Source organism: Maniola hyperantus, chromosome 1 (assembly GCF_902806685.2).
Source record: "Maniola hyperantus chromosome 1, iAphHyp1.2, whole genome shotgun sequence".
NCBI classification, from domain to species: domain Eukaryota; kingdom Metazoa; phylum Arthropoda; class Insecta; order Lepidoptera; family Nymphalidae; genus Maniola; species Maniola hyperantus.
Genome location: NC_048536.1, coordinates 15,688,750 through 15,706,495, shown reverse-complemented (window position 1 = coordinate 15,706,495; position 17,746 = coordinate 15,688,750). Strand labels below are relative to the sequence as shown.

General features: G+C 35.9%; 1 protein-coding gene across 5 annotated transcripts in view; it reads left to right on the top strand.

Moving 5' to 3' along the window:
• spir (spire type actin nucleation factor) overlaps nucleotides 1-17,746 on the top strand; it is a 216,556-nt gene that overhangs the window by 130,678 nt on the left and 68,132 nt on the right. For all 5 annotated transcript variants that reach the window (XM_069499919.1, XM_069499912.1, XM_069499916.1 and 2 more), the window contains exon 3: nucleotides 606-732. In XM_069499919.1, the coding sequence (XP_069356020.1) occupies nucleotides 606-732 (127 nt within the window). The remainder of the gene's footprint in view (nucleotides 1-605; nucleotides 733-17,746) is intronic.

Sequence of the window (17,746 nt, the reverse complement as noted above, 5' to 3'; positions counted from 1 at the left end):
CTGTCTATCGGTAAGCGCAGGTCCAGCCCACTAACTCCACGACTTTTAAAGAGTGGCAGGAAGTTGGTAGACCAGGAAAGGGGAGGATCACGTGGAATCGCGTAAAGGAATATCCGCCTAGCTGTGGACAATTTGAGGCTGATGGAGAAATGGAACCGGAATAATTGAGACGTTCAAACTACAAAGTTTCATCTCAATTACTGGTCTCCTCTCAGAATGAGAGGCGTTTAGAATATAGACCACTACGCTAGCCAAGTACGGATTGACAGACTCCACACACCGTTAAGAACATTATGGAGAACTTTCAGACATACAGGTTCCCTCACTATGTTTTCCTTCACCGTTAAAGCTAAAACAAATTAATTATTGTTTAAAACGCAAGTATGTGCGTATTAAGCAATTAATTAATTAATTTACAAACTCCGAAGAGTTAGAGGTGCTTGCCTGGAATCGTACCTCAGACCAGTGAATGGGCCCACAATTTATCACAAATCGCAAAGGATATCACTGATGTTCGAACTGGTTTATCTATGCCTGTTATGTGTAGTTAGTTTGTAACCCCTGGAATCCAAGGTTCCTAACGTACATTTTTTTGCTTGTTTCAGTTGGTAGTGAATTTGGCCATAGTGGTGTACCATGCGCTGGACTACACGCATGGAGAGGACGAGGAGCGGCTTATGTCGCCCGATCTCGAGAGCCTCATCAGCGAGATGACAGCTTGCAATGTTGCAGGTAAGAATCTCATGATTAGGTACTCGGGTATTTTTTTAGGTTACTTTACAAAATCACTTAAACTTGTTAGAACTATCATAACGCTGTTAAGCAACTCATTCCCAAGATTTCTTATCCGTACCCTTATATAAATGCGAAAGTGTTTGTTTGTTGGTTTGTTGGTTTGTCCTTCAATCACGTCGCAACGGTGCAACGGATTGACGTGATTTTTTGCATTGGTATAGATAAAGACCTGGAGAGTGACATAGGCTACTTTTTATCCCGGAAAATCAAAGAGTTCCCACGGGAGTTTTAAAAAACTAAGTCCACGTGGACGAAGTTTCGGGCGTCAGCTAGTCATTTAAATAATCCTTTACATTGTAATAGGATTTTTCAATAAGTTTACGTTTTATGAAAACTTAGAACTTGTTGAGAGACATCACAGGTTCATTTCACTGTAAGGTAGCAGGTCACAGGTGTCAAGTAAAAAGTCCCTCTTTTTCTCCCATTATTAAGGGTCGTAAAGGCTCCTAAATCCTTTCACAAAATCTTAGAGAAATACCCTATAGGATGGTTAAGTTTAACTTTGAAACTTGCAATGTTTTGCTCTCACTGAAGTCCAAGGTTCACGGCTGGTTTTGTTTCGATAAGTTTTTTGTCGTGGTCATCTAACCTTGAAGGTGAATCATGATCGCGCGAGTGAAATTTCATTACTTGTAATAAATTGCTTGTATATAAAAGCACCTACAGAGAAATTTTGCATTCCAATGAACTTTCCCCTTTTTATTTTCTTTTTAGTGTTTGTACTTCATGCTGTGCATGAGATTGAGTTTATTGTGCATTTTTTCAGATCGGTGCGCGCTTGGATCTTTGTATCTGAACTTGTATATTGCCCGGCAAACAACTTGAACCAGAAATTTAATTGGAGTAAAGCGAATCCAAGAAGCAGGGCTCGACTCATCAACCAATGGCGTGCATCTGCGCCGACTAATCAACCAATCGCGTGCACCCGCCATTCGCCAGCCGATCGCGTCAATATTCAAGTTGATTGCTGGGCACTGTATCTTACTTTAGTTTTATGTTAGCACCTCAGTTTCAGCAATTTTTGATTTATCAAAAAAAATTCTTTCTTAGTGGGGTTCTTTAGACATTTTTAGAGATCTATACCTACTCAGACTTATGATCGAAAATTGAATTTGTAAAATCATGCTCTCACATAGCAGTCCTAATGACCAAAAATAAATCTTTTCAACATGTTGTGTATTCCAATTTGTTAGCCTCTCGCGGTCTTCTAACCTTTATTTTTGTTTGAATCACATTCCGTATTTGGTTGCTAATTAACAAATTCCTTTTGCGAAACTAATTTTCAGTGATTGACTTAAAAGTCATAACGTTGATTAGTTTTACGATTTATTACGATTAGACATATACATTACGATAGGACATGATATTATAAATATCATCATGGTGAACGGCCATTTTTGTTTGTATATCTTCGATTTATTTCTCTCATGCTGTTATTTCGATGAAGGTAATGATGAATTAATTTATTAAGACAAAGTATTAATAAATGAAGGTACATTGGAAATGCTTATCTCTAACCAGAGATTTCTTCCAGCTTCCCATTCAAGGTTGTGAGGTTTTACCTATGAATTATAAACTTGCTTTTTCACTTTGCTTTTAATTGATGATCAAAATTTAGTGCTAACCTTAACGTAACGAATGAGATATCATTTTCAATTTGGACTAAATGTTGAGATAGTCAAAAATATCTAGTCGGTCCAGAGACGCGACCGGGTAAAAAGTTTTGGAACAAAAATCCTAAAGTTTGAGATTTTACTCTTAGCGTACCTAACCTTTAAAATTTCCCGTTAGGCGTCGGACGTGAAATTAACTCAGTGGTCATGGCTCGAGCATTGAGCTGTCTATCAATGGATATTGTTATGAAAGTCAAGTTCAGTTAGAAATTTATTTGAACACGCTACAATGATCGATCAATCTGATTCTGGTAGTAAAATTCTGATTTGAATATGAAAACTGTTATAGCGTCCGTTACTGTTTCGTTGTTTGTTTGGAAGCTACGTTAATGCAGATGTCATGTTCAGCAGGAGAAGCTCCAACAATAAACAACAGCTTCGGATCATTTATTATCGACTGAAAGATCCTTGATGAAAAAGTGCTTACAAGTTTCGTCAAGTTTCTTGCTGGTGCTTCTTATTTGGAAGGGTATTTCGATTCAGTGGCAGATTCATTTGACTATTCAAAGGCACTTTGTAAATTAGGAAAAATTAATTATTTTATTTTTATATTTTAATTATTTTATTTGAATAAAAATTCTTCTTGCTAAATTATAACTGTTGGGTATTGTTCCCTACTAGGCAAAAACTAGAAATAAAGCAATAAAGTCAAGTTAGTAGAAGTCTATAGAGCTAGTTAGCTACAGCATGCCAGTATTTATTCAAACAATGACGTCCTATTTTCTAAGTACCTATGAATGATGCAATAGCAACTAGGAAGGAACTAAGAAAGGAAGTTTTCATATGAAAAATATTGGATAACTTCACGCAATACCGGTTAATAAGTGATGCTAGGAAAATGATTCCACCTAGACACTCATACCGTAAAGATAATCATTACGATAGGCGGCATCTATTGTAACAATAATTGGATGGGAAACGTAATGTTAGGATAGCTAGTTCACATTATTCTAGTAACACGTCCAGCTGTATAATCCAGTACTGTACTGCTATCTGCTACTGAAATAAAATGATGTGTTTTAATTTTTTAGCCAGGTACCTAGTGTCCGACTCGCACGGTCTAAAATAACCTCCACTTCTCCTTCAGTTAATTTCCAACAGTTCCGTACCTTTCAAATTAGCAAGGAACAGTACAGCATTTGTTCGTGCTGATCTTCTATTTCTCTATCTTCTTTTTTCTCTCTATTCTTTTATCATTTCAGTGAAATAAACCCAGTAGGTACAGTAACTGACTTCACACTCTACTTTCTGATCCAGCGCACTCTACCCACCGAAATTGGAATTGTAAACGCTATCCAGACGCCTAAAACAGTGTTTTCGAGAACAATCTATATTGTTTGCAACTTAATACTGACTGCAATAATGCAGTCCGTCTACATCCATTCTAGTGTAGCCCTAGACAGATTTCAGCAACTAAAGCAATGTGATCGGGCTTTAATAGTTTAATACATATAGCGGCTGACGAAGCGGTAACTAGATCAGTACGCTATAAATCTCATGCAAATACAATGGCGTGAAAATTCCACCATTTACATACACTCGTCGCATTCCCGAGTTTTGCGAACTGTGTTAGTTCCATTAGTTCTTGTACTTCTTGTTTCCGGTGGTTTTTGTTCCGATTTCAATCTCTTACTAACTTATACATGCCTAGTAACTACTTGATCAACAAGATAAGTTGTATGTAGTGCCGTCATCGTTAACAAGACCGTTCTTGTCTGTGTAGCTGCCCTCTTTTCACACGAATGCCCAAAAAAAGGACTGTAGTGTTTTTAGAGTTCCTGTGTGATACTCGTTATTCCGCCATAATTTCTAAATGCCTGAACAGATTTTGATGTATGGGATATCGTCAGTATCCTTCCGAATATCATCCCAAATAACACCTATAATTTTCATTTTTTAATAAACACTAGACCTGATGATGCAAGCTGCTGCAAACCGCAGTATTTTTTTAAAATTAGGTACTTGTTTGATCCGTAATCTTTGAAACCAACCTTCTTGACCTGCCTCTTTAAATCTATCCTTGATTTTCGGGTCTTACAAACTTTCAGCCATTGACAAGCACGTTTTCAAAATTTTCTACGGGCTCTCTGGGCATTGGTATTGTGTATGCAAAAGTGTATATTTTGAACTAATCGTTGACGTTCAATTTGTTAGACCTCCTATGTATTTATCTTATTCAAGAGGGGAGGCCATTCTGGTGGCATCTCATTGGGATTTCCTAATCTTCTGGTGATTTTTTTCCAGGAGTGAAGGCTTATATTATTTGCTAACGAAATTTTTGCTGACCATGAATAAGGCGGTGAATCGTAAATATCAATGAGGCGCGAAGCTTATCGTCGAGGTGTACATTATTTATGTAATGCTAAGTGCAATAGTTTTCTTCGATGTTTAACCTTATTCCTTATAAGGTTGTTAATTTTCGCTTTCTCTAAACACTTGTCGCCTGTCAGAGATATAATGGTTGCGAATGTCCTCTATAGACTCGCCTATATGACATTTTAGGTCTTGTCGTTTATCAGCGACCTCTGCCCCAACACCGGTTCGAGCACCTCCCACTGTGCTGTTCACAATGAAACGACACAATCCGTTCCGCCTGCATTTCACCACCCTTTCTAACTCTCACGGGCTCGTTCAATCTAAATTGAGTTGTCATCTTTCAACTGCTTTTCCTCTGTGCCATTTTTGTATGCATTGATTCGAATTTATAATCGTGTTCAAAATTTTCTCGCTTCATTTCCATGGATATTACCCACGAAATCTTCTAAAGCTTTCGGCACGATATAAGTCCCGCAAATTGCTATTGCGTTGGAACCATGTCTTCTTAACATGGAATTAATTATAATAACTGACACCGAAAAGTGCACAATTTTGCATTGCTCGCTTTTTTAATACCAATCAATTAGTTCTGCAATATTCGATTACCAGTTCCATAAACACGTCTGAAGTGTAACCCAAAATCCTAAATTAAACATTACAAAACATAGCGATCGACGATTGTTTATCCAAGTCTTGTTCGAAAAGTTTGTTCTTATTAAAATAAACTTTCCCATTCACTTGCGACGTGGACATTGATGATAGTGCGTGGTGTATGTTAATGCAGGTCAATCGGTCGCGGACAGGTGATCACAACAAGTCGCACAATCGATCTCGTCGTGTGCTCACCCATTGTATGCTCGATGCTATTTTTAGCATACAATGCGAACATTGACATTATCAATCAGGTGTTTGAGAATGATGGATCGGTTTCTAAGATAGGGGACGCTTGTAACTTTTTTCTTCTTCAACCAGTTACACTAACTGTATTCCATGATTATTGCAAACAAAATATTTTGCTAGTTTTATTAGGTAGTTTTTTTTTGATTATTGATGTTCACTCAGTTTTTATATTATGTAGCTAGTTACCTAGACTATGTTAAACGGAGTTTATCTGCGACTTTTTATTTGCGAGTAAATAATAGAAGCAAGTAGCGTATTTCTATTACGAATTTCAACATCAATTTAATCTTGGTGAATTTTTATTTTTCCATAGATAATATAATAAAAATATAGAAATAGCAAAAAATAGTACAAAAGAACAAAAATAACCACAATCCAACAATGCGCAAGGTCACTGCGAACAAATAGAAGAAGAAAGTTCACTTGATGTTTTTATCTACGCTTTTATATGCAGATCTAGCCATCTTCGTGATTCCCACGACTTTTGTACCATTGACCATGGATTTTAAATAAAAACTGGCCAATGCCTTCGGCTATGCCAGTCTGAAAATGTAAAATTTTATAGGTTAATTTTAAAATAGATTATTTTAAAAGCCATCATATTTACAGTCGAGAACTTTAAAGAAGCCAACGCAATATCTATTCAGTATAGTCACGTTTTACGTACGTAGTTTTGATTCTATAACCTCAAAGTAACGCTTCCTGCAGATTAATAGCAAAACCGAGATCTAAACCATGACAAACCAGTATTAAGGCCACTGAGCAAGATAGACTAAAAGCTAGACTAAAATTGGAAAACGAAAATATAAATTCAGAAATCTTTAACAAACTTATAAGAATAAATTCGACTCCAAAATGTAGAATGACATCAAAAACAATTCACCCGATCTTAAGAATCTACCGTTAATGTATGGGAATTAGCTACAATGACACGGCTACACCGTAACCTAAAGAAAAGCACGCATAAATGAATCGTTATGAAACCGGAATATATAGTTTTATGGCTCTTCTGTCTACATAGACATGTTGCAGTACGGGTCAGATTGGTTTGGGAAATTATATAAATTAAGCTCAAGCGAACAGACAAGTAATCTGATGCAAGTTACTGGTAATGCAAATTCCAATTTAAGACGTTAGGTAAAATTGATGTATTAAACTGCATCATCTTCATCAATGCCACTGAGGGAGAGATTGTAGTTTAAATCTATTTATGTAGAAAATAAGTACAGTACGTGGCAGAAAATAATGTACATCGACCTTTAGAAGGAGATAGTGGATTTGTAGAGCATTGTCTCTGTCGTTGAGACCGACAAAACGTCATATAGGTATGTGTAGTGACAGAGACAACGCTCTTCAATGTTGACATGTAATTCTAAAGGTCGATGTGAATTATTTTCTGCTGCGTACTGTAATTGATATATCAACACACAGATTTAATTATGGGTCTGAGACAAACAAGGCTTTTGCATCAATTATAAATAGAATTTTATTCCAAGTACCTTTCCTACCGAGAAAACCTGCAATAAACTCGACAGTTGCTCTTTTGAAATCGGAATTTTTTGAAATTGGCTAAACCGAGCAAAACTGTGGAGGGTAAACTAGTCAAACATAAATCCTGCGATCGATAAAAAAGTTAAATTGAGGTCAAGTATATTTCTAGAGCTTTATTACTCTTATCTTTAATGACCTCATTCGAATAGAGCATATTATTTTAAGTATGTCTATATTTCAGAGAAGGCATCTGCAGTTTGCAGTGCAACATTGTTTGCCGTTTTCTTAAGAAACTATACTACTCTGTCGGGAGGTCAAATTATTGGTAATGGAATTTTGAGTAATGCCATTACTTTGTTTGCAATTTTCTTAAGATACGAGTAGTGTACAGCTGTGTTTAAAGGTCAAATTACTACTTTTCCTGTGTTCTTAGAAATACAGCTATGATGCTCAGATACAAGATATTGTAGTATCAGAAACGGTCGGCTTACTTTGCTGTTGAATGTTTGAGCATTTTATCTTAACGAGTTGATGTTTTGGTGATTTCGCGGTACATTTTGCACGGTCCGTTAAATTCTGTTTACGCGACCACGTCTCTCGGAACCCGCGGTCTCATGTAAATAGCTTTTATGCGTTTCGAGAAATACGTAACTTTGTGATAGTGTAGCACATAGTTTATAGCAATATTTTCCTGTAATACTTAGATGTTTAAAAGCTTTTTTCTTCTTTTCATTATTTGATAAATTTAATAATATTTAGAATGGAATGAGAAATAATTTTAAATTATTGGAAAATATTGCTCCACAATATGACTTTAGCTGGAACAGTACCCCGATGTCATCATTTGAGATTTCTCAATCAGCATTTGTTCGGATATGATATTTTAATTTTTGTGAAGTCTACGAGCATTAATTAATTTAGCATAAAATTCGCGAAGAAAGAACAAACCTTAATATTGATATATTTATATTCATATTTGTCTAAGGTGGAATAAATTTCAAATTAGTTATTCAACTTATTATATCACAAACACATAAAAGTTATATTTTTCCACAATGCCGGTGGAAGTTGATGCAATTGACGTAGTGGTCCAATAGGGTTAAAGTTCAAATCAATTTCGCCGTTATGGCGTTTAATTATTCTGCATCGTTCCCAAGTGTTGCTGAATGGTTAATTTGATTACCTAAGCTTATGTAAATGAGTGTCCTGGATGTCGGTGACTGGTGTTTCGTCACACGCCTCTCGACTAATAAAGTGACGCCTGTTGGTGCGCGTAGGTGTTATTGTTTTAGCAAAATACATGTAGCTACTGAGTGTCATATTTTATGAATGATCGTCTTGCTTATCTTGCTTATACGCTGATCCCACATTTATAAGAATTCTCTATTTAATAAGAATTCCATTAGTATGTTGCTATTCAAGCCAGCTAATAGGCTACTTGACTCATATCTAATTTCGTCCAATAAATGATTATTTATTATAGTATTTTGCTTAAGAAAACGAAATATATCAATAACAATTATTAAAAACGCAGGATGGATATATAAATCCAATTTAAAAAAATACAGTTTTTATTTTTATTTGAAACGCAGAAAACGCTGTCAGCCATGATGTGACGTCATTAAATATGTAAACAAAGAAATGTCATCCCTATGTCACGCGGGGACTAACGTAGTATCCATATATATATATATATATATATATATAAAATTTAAAGTCCTGACTAACTTATATATCAACGCACAGCCTAAACATCTAAACTGTTCTTTGTAGGTAAAGAGAAGGTATCCACTAGGAAAAGATTTTTTGAAATTCCACCCCTGAGTGGGTTAATGGGGGTTTGAAATTTATGAAGTCCACGCGGGTGAAGTCACGAGCATAAGCTAGTTTTTATATATTTCTAAAAACTCATAGTAAACGTAAAAAAATATCGTTTTCTCTTTATAAATTGAATAAGTTATTAAGTAAGACTTACAACAAAGTGATCTTTGCAAAAATAAATTTGGGTTGAAGTCGTTAGTCATATAGGATCCCTTTAAGCAAGTCTTCGCGTGTTACGTATATTTATTTCACTGGGCACTCTAATCCACAACTTTCCTGTGGTCTTTATCGATGCGTTTTTACATTCTCGGATGATACAATAACGATATTTACTATATTTTTCATGTAAACTAGTATAGAAGTCATGTTTATTAAACTTTGGGAGGTTATGCTGTTGTTTACAAATGCATGACGTCAGAGCACAGATAATCTATCGGTCAAACATGGCCGACAGTGTTTTCAGCTGTCTAAGAAAAATATATTTTTAAATTAAAGTTTTACGGTTTTTAGGGCGCAAAAAAATATAGTGTTAATTTTTTTGATCTAACAGGACAAATATTAACCATTTAAGACCAACTTTAAAAAAGTGTCAACTAGCCTATTCCTGCCTAGAAAACATGGGAGAATATCGGAAACTTGCCTCGTTTCAGATTTATCTTTCTAATATCGAATCGCAAAACCGGATGGATTTATTTTCCCTAAATATTTGGAATATTTTAGCATCTTCGGTATCCCATCGTCTACAAAACATTTAATGTCATATATATAATAGGAAAAGGTGACTGACTGACTGACTGATTGACTGATCTATCAACGCACAGCTCAAACTACTGGACGGATCGCGCTGAAATTCGGCATGCAGATAGCTATTATGACGTAGGCATCCGCTAAGAAAGGATTTTTCAAAATTCAAACCCTAAAGGAGTAAAATAGGGGTTTGAAATTTGTGTAGTCCACGCGGACGAAGTCGCGAGCATAAGCTAGTGTCATATATATCAAAAAAAACTGGATGACCAAGTTTCCGTGCCGGTGAGTATTTACAAAGCATTGTGTCTTCTTTTCTTGTACGCAAGGATAAGGTTTGGAAACCCTTCTAGATCTACGTTTCTTGAATCTCACGTATAACTTGAATACCTTTTAAGCATATTTAATTGTGAGTAAGGCATATTGGGGAGTAAATTTGGAAAATACGTTTTTAGTTTTCCAAGATATAGCTAAATAGGTTAAACTAGCCAAGACGTGCAAGACCTGCAAGACAAGCCATTTACAGTGTCGGAGGCCAAGATTGTCTTTGGTTCGTTAAACCTGTGAAGTTATAGCAGTAGTGTTTGTTTCGGAATCTTTATTCAGTGTTGTAAAGTCGACAGTAATTACACCAGTTAACTTTATTACTCCATCAATAAAGGTTGTTTTACTTTCTATCTTTACAACTTTATTGTAAACATCGTAAATCCATTTGAGTATTAAACTACTTTCGCTCCTGAGATAATTTGTACTCAGTACTTATGCTTGAGTAATTCACCTGTTAAAATTCAAATTCCACTTTTACTAATATTTGAATGTACTATTGATGCAAATTCGTATTTCCGTTTGTGCCTTTTTCCATTGGGTTATCTTTTTTTATGTTTTCCTTATTTATAGAATTTTTTTGCTATGCGTTTTCGTCGATTGATATAGAAAACATATTTTATACGGACTCAAACAGAAGTCTAACTACTGAAATATACCTTCACATGTTGCAAAAAGTACAATAATTATATTTTGTTTAATGAAGAGTGATGCAACGTATTTAAAATGCAGCATCAATAAATAACACGGCAATAAGTATGATATATTATCTGGAACCGACAATCTTAATTCTTTTGCCGAATTTCATACATCTTCTTAAATCATGGCAATAATTTACGTCGTATTAACCGAACGTCAATGTTCTGACCCCTTGTTCGTATATCGTGGGGTCTGATATAAATTTAGTGCCGAAGTTGTCAAGCAATTAGGGTCGCTGTATGGTCCGTGTTGTTCGTAACCTACTTTTGTGTTTAGACTTTAGATCGTGGGTAAAGTTGCTTTGCTTGTGGCTTTGCCCTAGTTGTAATGTTTTAGCTTCTTTAGTAGGTACACTTTTAGAGCAGTGACCTTTTTAATCAATTTAGGCCTAGGATAGGGTACGTAATATAAGTAAGATATTCAACAAATGTTTAAGAAAACAAAATTGATTTCCACCGAGAATGAATAGACCTGTGGATACATAATGGAGATTCCGAAATCAAAATTTTACTTTCTTTGTCTTTCTTTATCATTATGTAGTTTACATCGTCTTTTTCCATTCCAAGGGACCAAAGGTAAGTCTCAAACTTTAAGCTAGGCTCTATATCAGGCTGATTGATAAAACCATCGAGTTACAAAATACATCATCTACATACGTTGACTAATATTATTGTTTCCCAAAAAAAAAAGTAATCCAAATGAGTTCAACTAGATGAAATAGTGAAATTTGAAAGCATGCTGCTTTTATAATAGACAATGTTACAATACTTTATATCAGTCATTGGTTAGGTCGTAAGGTTACGGTGAAAGTGGCGCTCTGGAGCACCCATTTAAGGGCTTTGTCCAGCACAATGTTGTAGATTATTATTAATAGCTGAATATGTTTTGACAGGGCGTAAAGCTTCTCTCTTCTTTGTTTGGTGTTGATTGATTGCCTGCATATTTTGGAGCTGATGTTTTCATTCCAGTGATATATTAGGTATATCGGTATTCAATAGCTTCTCTTTTGAGTTAAGAACGCCTTCAACGTATTTGGGACTGGAATATTATGTAACTTAAGAAAAAGTCGCTCTATACCTTAGTTTGTATTGAGAATCATGGACTATTAATACATCAAAATGATAAAATAAGAAGTTATTTTTTTCCTATAATGTTGTTTATTCCATTTTTAGAGTTCCGTACCTACCTCTAGAGAAAAAAGGAACCTTTATAGGGTCACTTCGTTGTCTGTACTATGTATGTCAAGACCCGTCAATGGTTGCAAAACCTATAGGGTACCTACTTTCTTTTGACCTAGAATCATGAAATCGGCAGGTAGCAATATCTGATAAGTTGTAGCACAGGTAAAGGAAAAAATCCGAAAACCGTGAAAGTTATAAAATGTTATTTTTTGTACGATGATACGGAACCCTTCGAGTGTAAGTCCAACCTGCACTTGACTTTTCACTTTAAAATTATCTCTATCGCCTCGCTAACTACCTACTGAAAAATGTGTAGAAAAGCGACATTACAAGAAGTTTGAAAAGATTGAAACAATGAAATCTTCAGCAGCATTATAATAATTAAATCTGAGGCTAAATTAAAATGCCCATAAAGTTAATGCTGATAGTTTAATTTTAGGGATATATTGCAGTTTAATCCTTTGGTGTTTAGAACGCCCTTAAGGCACGTCTGGAGGGTAATTGGAAGCGCGACGTGATGCTCATACCTTGTTCTATCTGCTGGATTCATACGTGTACGTGAAATGTGAATTACGTAAAGGTAAAATCCTTTAGGCATAGTGAACTAGAGTGAGGAAGTTTTCGATCCTGAATCGACTTCTTTTAAATATCAGGCTAGGGGTGACGTAAAATCCTTGCGAAATCAAAGATATCTAGTCATTTCATAACCTATCTACAGTCAAATGTGGGTAACATTTTTGACGCTTTTTCCTTAACTGAACCACAAATTCACGGTTTTCGGATTTCTTCCTTTACTTGTGCTATAAAATCTACCTACCTGCCTTGGTCAACGCGAAGTACTCTAAGTTTTCTTGACAGATAAGAAAGTGATACTGTAAGGGTTCCTTTTTTCTTTTGAGGCACGGAACCTTGAATAAAACTAGACTCGACAGCTATTATGTGCCAGTTAAGCACATAATAGAAGATAACACAGACCGTAAATGAAGACGTTCCGTTATTGCGAACACCCTGGGAAAACGGCACCACAAGTCACATCACTCACATTCACTGACTAAAGGAAAATATAGATGAAACCGACGTCAACAGACCTGCTCATAAAGGTGAAGCCAATTGTGTGAAAGTCGTTATGGAAATCAAAACTTCCTATAGAAGAAAATTATTACAAAGCTCTTTTAAATAGTTTTAGTCGCGCAAGCATTCTTTGTTACTACAGCACCTTTAGCCCTAAGTTTGAAAGCTACAATACGGCCGCAATACTCCCAATTAGCTGACAGTTGTTCTCTATTGGCTAATAGAGGTACATAACCAGGTAATGAAGACGCAATGTTGTTTAGTATTATTGAATACAAAAAATAATATGGGCAGAAACTGCATGGTTATCTTCCTTTAAAACTCGCAAAATAGACAATAAAAATCTAAATATATAAAAGGAAAAGGATTGTTTGACTGACTGATCTATCAACGCACAGCTGAATCTACTGGACAGATCGCTGAAATTTGGCATGCAGATTGCAGATAGTTATAGATATGACGCAGGCAACCGCTAAGAAAGGATTATAGAAAATTTAACCCCTAAGGGGGTGAAATGGGGGTTTCAAATTTGTGTAGTCCACGCGAACGAAATCGCGAGCATAAGCTAGTCTTATCACTTATGTAAAAATTTAAAATTAAATTGAAAAACTTCTCTGACATCAAGCCAGGAGCAGCAACGGCTCTTGTTAAAACGTCAAGAATACAATATAAATAAAACTGCCTATCTTTTACCTTTAGTCTGTGCTACTGTTAACATTTAACAACGGTGAAGTGTTAACTGCTACTTATTCTGTCCCACAACAGAAGTATACGACAGAAATACGGCTTTGTCAGTTATAATGTTGGTTATTGCGTATTGGCTGTTCTCGGTATAACTTCTTATACCGTAACATCTTGTAAGCTGTATTCATAATTTCATACTTGAAGATTCTCGAAACCTCATTAGATTAAACGTTGGTACATAATTAGGTAGATATGTTGTTATTTTTGTTTTCTTACTTTTTTAAGTTTCCAAAGGGTATCAATAAAAAACTATCCGTTCGTCCATCCGTCTGCCTGTCAGCGGGCTGTATTTCGTGAACGGTACTAGGCAGAGAGTTGAAATTTTCACAGATTGTGTATTTCTATTACCACTATAACAACTTAATAAGAAAAATTTCAATCAAATTTCAAAATCCTGATGATGATACAAAACTTTTTATTGCGTTACCTACCGCAGGCAAAATAGAAAATAGTCACGTATCGAAATTCTACGTATCTGGATCCAGTTTAACGTATAATAAGTTAGACGTCAAGTCAATAACTCTCGTGATAAGATTACCCTATCCAGTCGACGACGCGAGAAAGTGAAACGATCTAGGACCTTTGCCATGAGTAAGATTATTTGAGCTTTAAGGGCACTATTTGACAAAGGATATTGACTATCTAGGCTTTGTGGGAACTACTGAGTCACACTGATAACCTAGATATAAATGTCAAAGCAGATTAACATTATCATTCATTTAAAACTTTAATACTTTACGATTTAGTACGTGAGATCAGAGATTTGTTTTTGCAGAAAAGTAATTAATTTTTTGGAGTAGGTAATAAAAATGTTTGACATTATCTAAACAATCTACTACAGTACGACAAGGCTCTCTTGGCACTTGAATGACATTGACAGGGAGGCGCTGTTGTAGAACAAAGGCTTAGACTATTCAAACAAGAACAAAGAGGACACTTGACGGCAACGTTAGTTCCGATTTACGCACACATTTAGGGTACCTTACGTTACGTATACCAATATATATATATATATATATATATATATATTTATATATATTTATATGACTTAAACACAAGCATGAGTCAGTGGCCTTCGTGAAATGCAAGAATATACTAAGTAGTAAATAGATCAAACAAATCGAATAGGTAACACAGCGGTTTCCTCATAAAATCTACTACTGGCCCCAAGCATAGGTCATGTCATGACATTCGTTAATCCATTGCACAAGCTAAAAGATATGTATCGTCAGATAGTAGGCACCTAAGTATTGAGGGGTTGTCTGCTTGGCGCCGGGCATGACGCGGCGATTCGCAGCGGATCGCGGATCGTGACGAAATTAAATGCCACGCCGATTGATGTTTATTTATTAGTTCGAGTAATGTTTAACAATTACGCATTGTGTTTATGTTAACTGTATGTGCAGGGACCTAATTATATTTAGGATGGAATGCGATTGCTTAGTTTTGTTTTTGTTTTGTATAGAATGCGATTGCCCAATCTATTTTTGTTTGCAATAAAATTCGCTTGCTTAATTCGGTGCTCTTTTCTTTTTAGTTGCTAAGTTACTGATCAGATTTTTTCTCAGTATACTTTACTTTTTTTACTGTAAAAGTTAAGCATGTTTCCTCTTTTAAATTCCTTAATTTTGCTTTTTATGTAAGTAGGTATACAGATTTTAATGAATGCGTTGCATCGTTTGAGTGATTTTGCTAATGGGTTCATAATTCATAATACATTACGATTTTGCTCCGTCTCATAACAACTCGCAACTTTTATGTATTATCATTTTCCATATTCCACATACCTATTCCAAAAAAAATCGGCCAAGTGCGAGTCGGACTCGCGCACGAAGGGTTCCGTACCATTCTACTATTCTACTATTTATAAAAACGAATAAAAAAATCACGTTTGGCCCCCTTAAATATTTATTTTATTCTGATTTTTGGGTTTTGTTGTTTTCCTTTTGTACTTATAGATATGTATATAGAACATTGTAAGATAATGTAATATATATAAATAGATATAGATAAGACTCTAGGTCAAATAAAGTATTGAATAGACTACCTACCTATTGTTTGCAAGCGCAGCTTTCGAACAAAATTGTGAATGAATTAATCATAATAAAGTTGTTGAACAATCCAAAGCTCTCGATCAGCTGTCAACGGCCGCAAACAATGCATGTCTAATGCTGACGACCTTGGCGGCCACGTGTGATCTGATCTCATTGCGTGTCGCAACACTTCGATCACGCTCTTACCGCCCTCGTATACTTGTGACAAACAGCCGATAGTCGGGCCGACTTTTAAATTGTATGAGAATCGAGCCGAAAAATGGGTTAGTTTACGTACTTCCCTAGAAGTTTTGTACCGGGGGGCATGAAACCATTGACTTAGATATATATTACTTCGTATGAACAAACAAAATGGCACCGACTTATTGATGCTTATGCACCAATGCAACCTCAGTGACGTGACGTCTGGATTTCAAACGGGTCGTTCATTAGTATCTAAGAGGTGGCGCTGATTTATTTGGTTCCTAAACCGTGAAAAATTTTGTTCGCTTGACCATATCTTGTCATTTATATCGATGCATGAAACCGTAACTTTTTCCATAGTTTATTTGATTGCTTCTATTTTCGAAATTTATTCGTTGAATTTTTCAATTTTTAGGGGTCGATAGAAAAGCTAAAGGGCTGCCTGATTCTCATACAATTCAAAATCTCTATCGATTAACAATCCGGACTGAACCAGCGTGGCAGACTACGGCCTAAACCCTTCTCATTCTGAAAGGAGACTCGTTCGCAGTAGTGAGCCGGCAGCGGGTTGACATGATTATGTTGATCGGATAACTATCAGGCATATAGTCTCAGTCTGTTTTTATGACTCTGTTGTTATCTATCCATTTATATTTGGTGTTCAATAAAGTATAGGTAGGTACCTACTTGCATTTTAATTTTTAATTTTTATTGATAAACAAGTTAGCCCTTAGGTGCAATCTCACCTGGTGGTAAGTGATGATGCAGTCTAGGATTTCATTTCATTTTTTTTTTAGAATACTAGCTGATGCCCGCGACCTCGTCCGCGCGGATGTAGGTTCTTAAAATCCCGTGGGAACTCTTTAATTTTCCGGCAAAAAAGTAGCCTATGTCCTCCCTCGGGATCTAAGTTAACTCTGTATCAAATTTCATCAAAATCGGTTAAACTGTTGAGCTGTGAAAAGCTAGCAGACAGTCATACAGGCAGACAGACACACTTTCGCATTTATAATATTAGTGTGGATTATCTGAATGTTTAGAATGAAACTAGCGATGTAACTGGTCTAAACGACACGGTTAACTGTAACTGTATATGGGTGAATACGGAACGCAACGGTGACGGTGATTTGACGGAACAACACATTAATTCAAGGTTTCCGGTTCAAATGACAGTACCTACTATAAAAGCTCGAATTATGATGAGATTGCTTTAGGGTTCCGTAACCGAAGGGTGCCAACGGGAACCTATATTACTAAGCCTCCACTGTCTGTCCGTCCGATATAATTGTGTCAGCGGGTTGTATCTCATGAACCGTAATGGGCAGAGTTTAAATTTTCGCAGAGTTTGTATTTCTACTGCCGCTTTATATTTTAAATATATAAAAGGAAAAGGTGACTGACTGATTAACTGATTGACTGATCTATCAACGTACAGCTCAAACTACTGGACGGATCGGGCTGAAATTTGGCATGCAGATAGCTATTATGACGTAGGCATCCGTTAAGAAAGTATTTTTGAAAATTCAACCCCTAAGGGGGTGAAATAGCGGATTGTTTGTGTAGTCCGCGCGGATGAATTTGCGAGCATGAGCTAGTCAACAAATGAAAAAAAATTCTAAATGGCTGCCAGGCAAATTTTAAAGATTTTAAAAAATTTAAAAGTGTTAGTTCTTGTAGTATGATACGGAACCCTTCGTGTGCGAGTCCGACTCGCATTTCACCGGTTTTTGACTACGGACTGTGTCTAGGA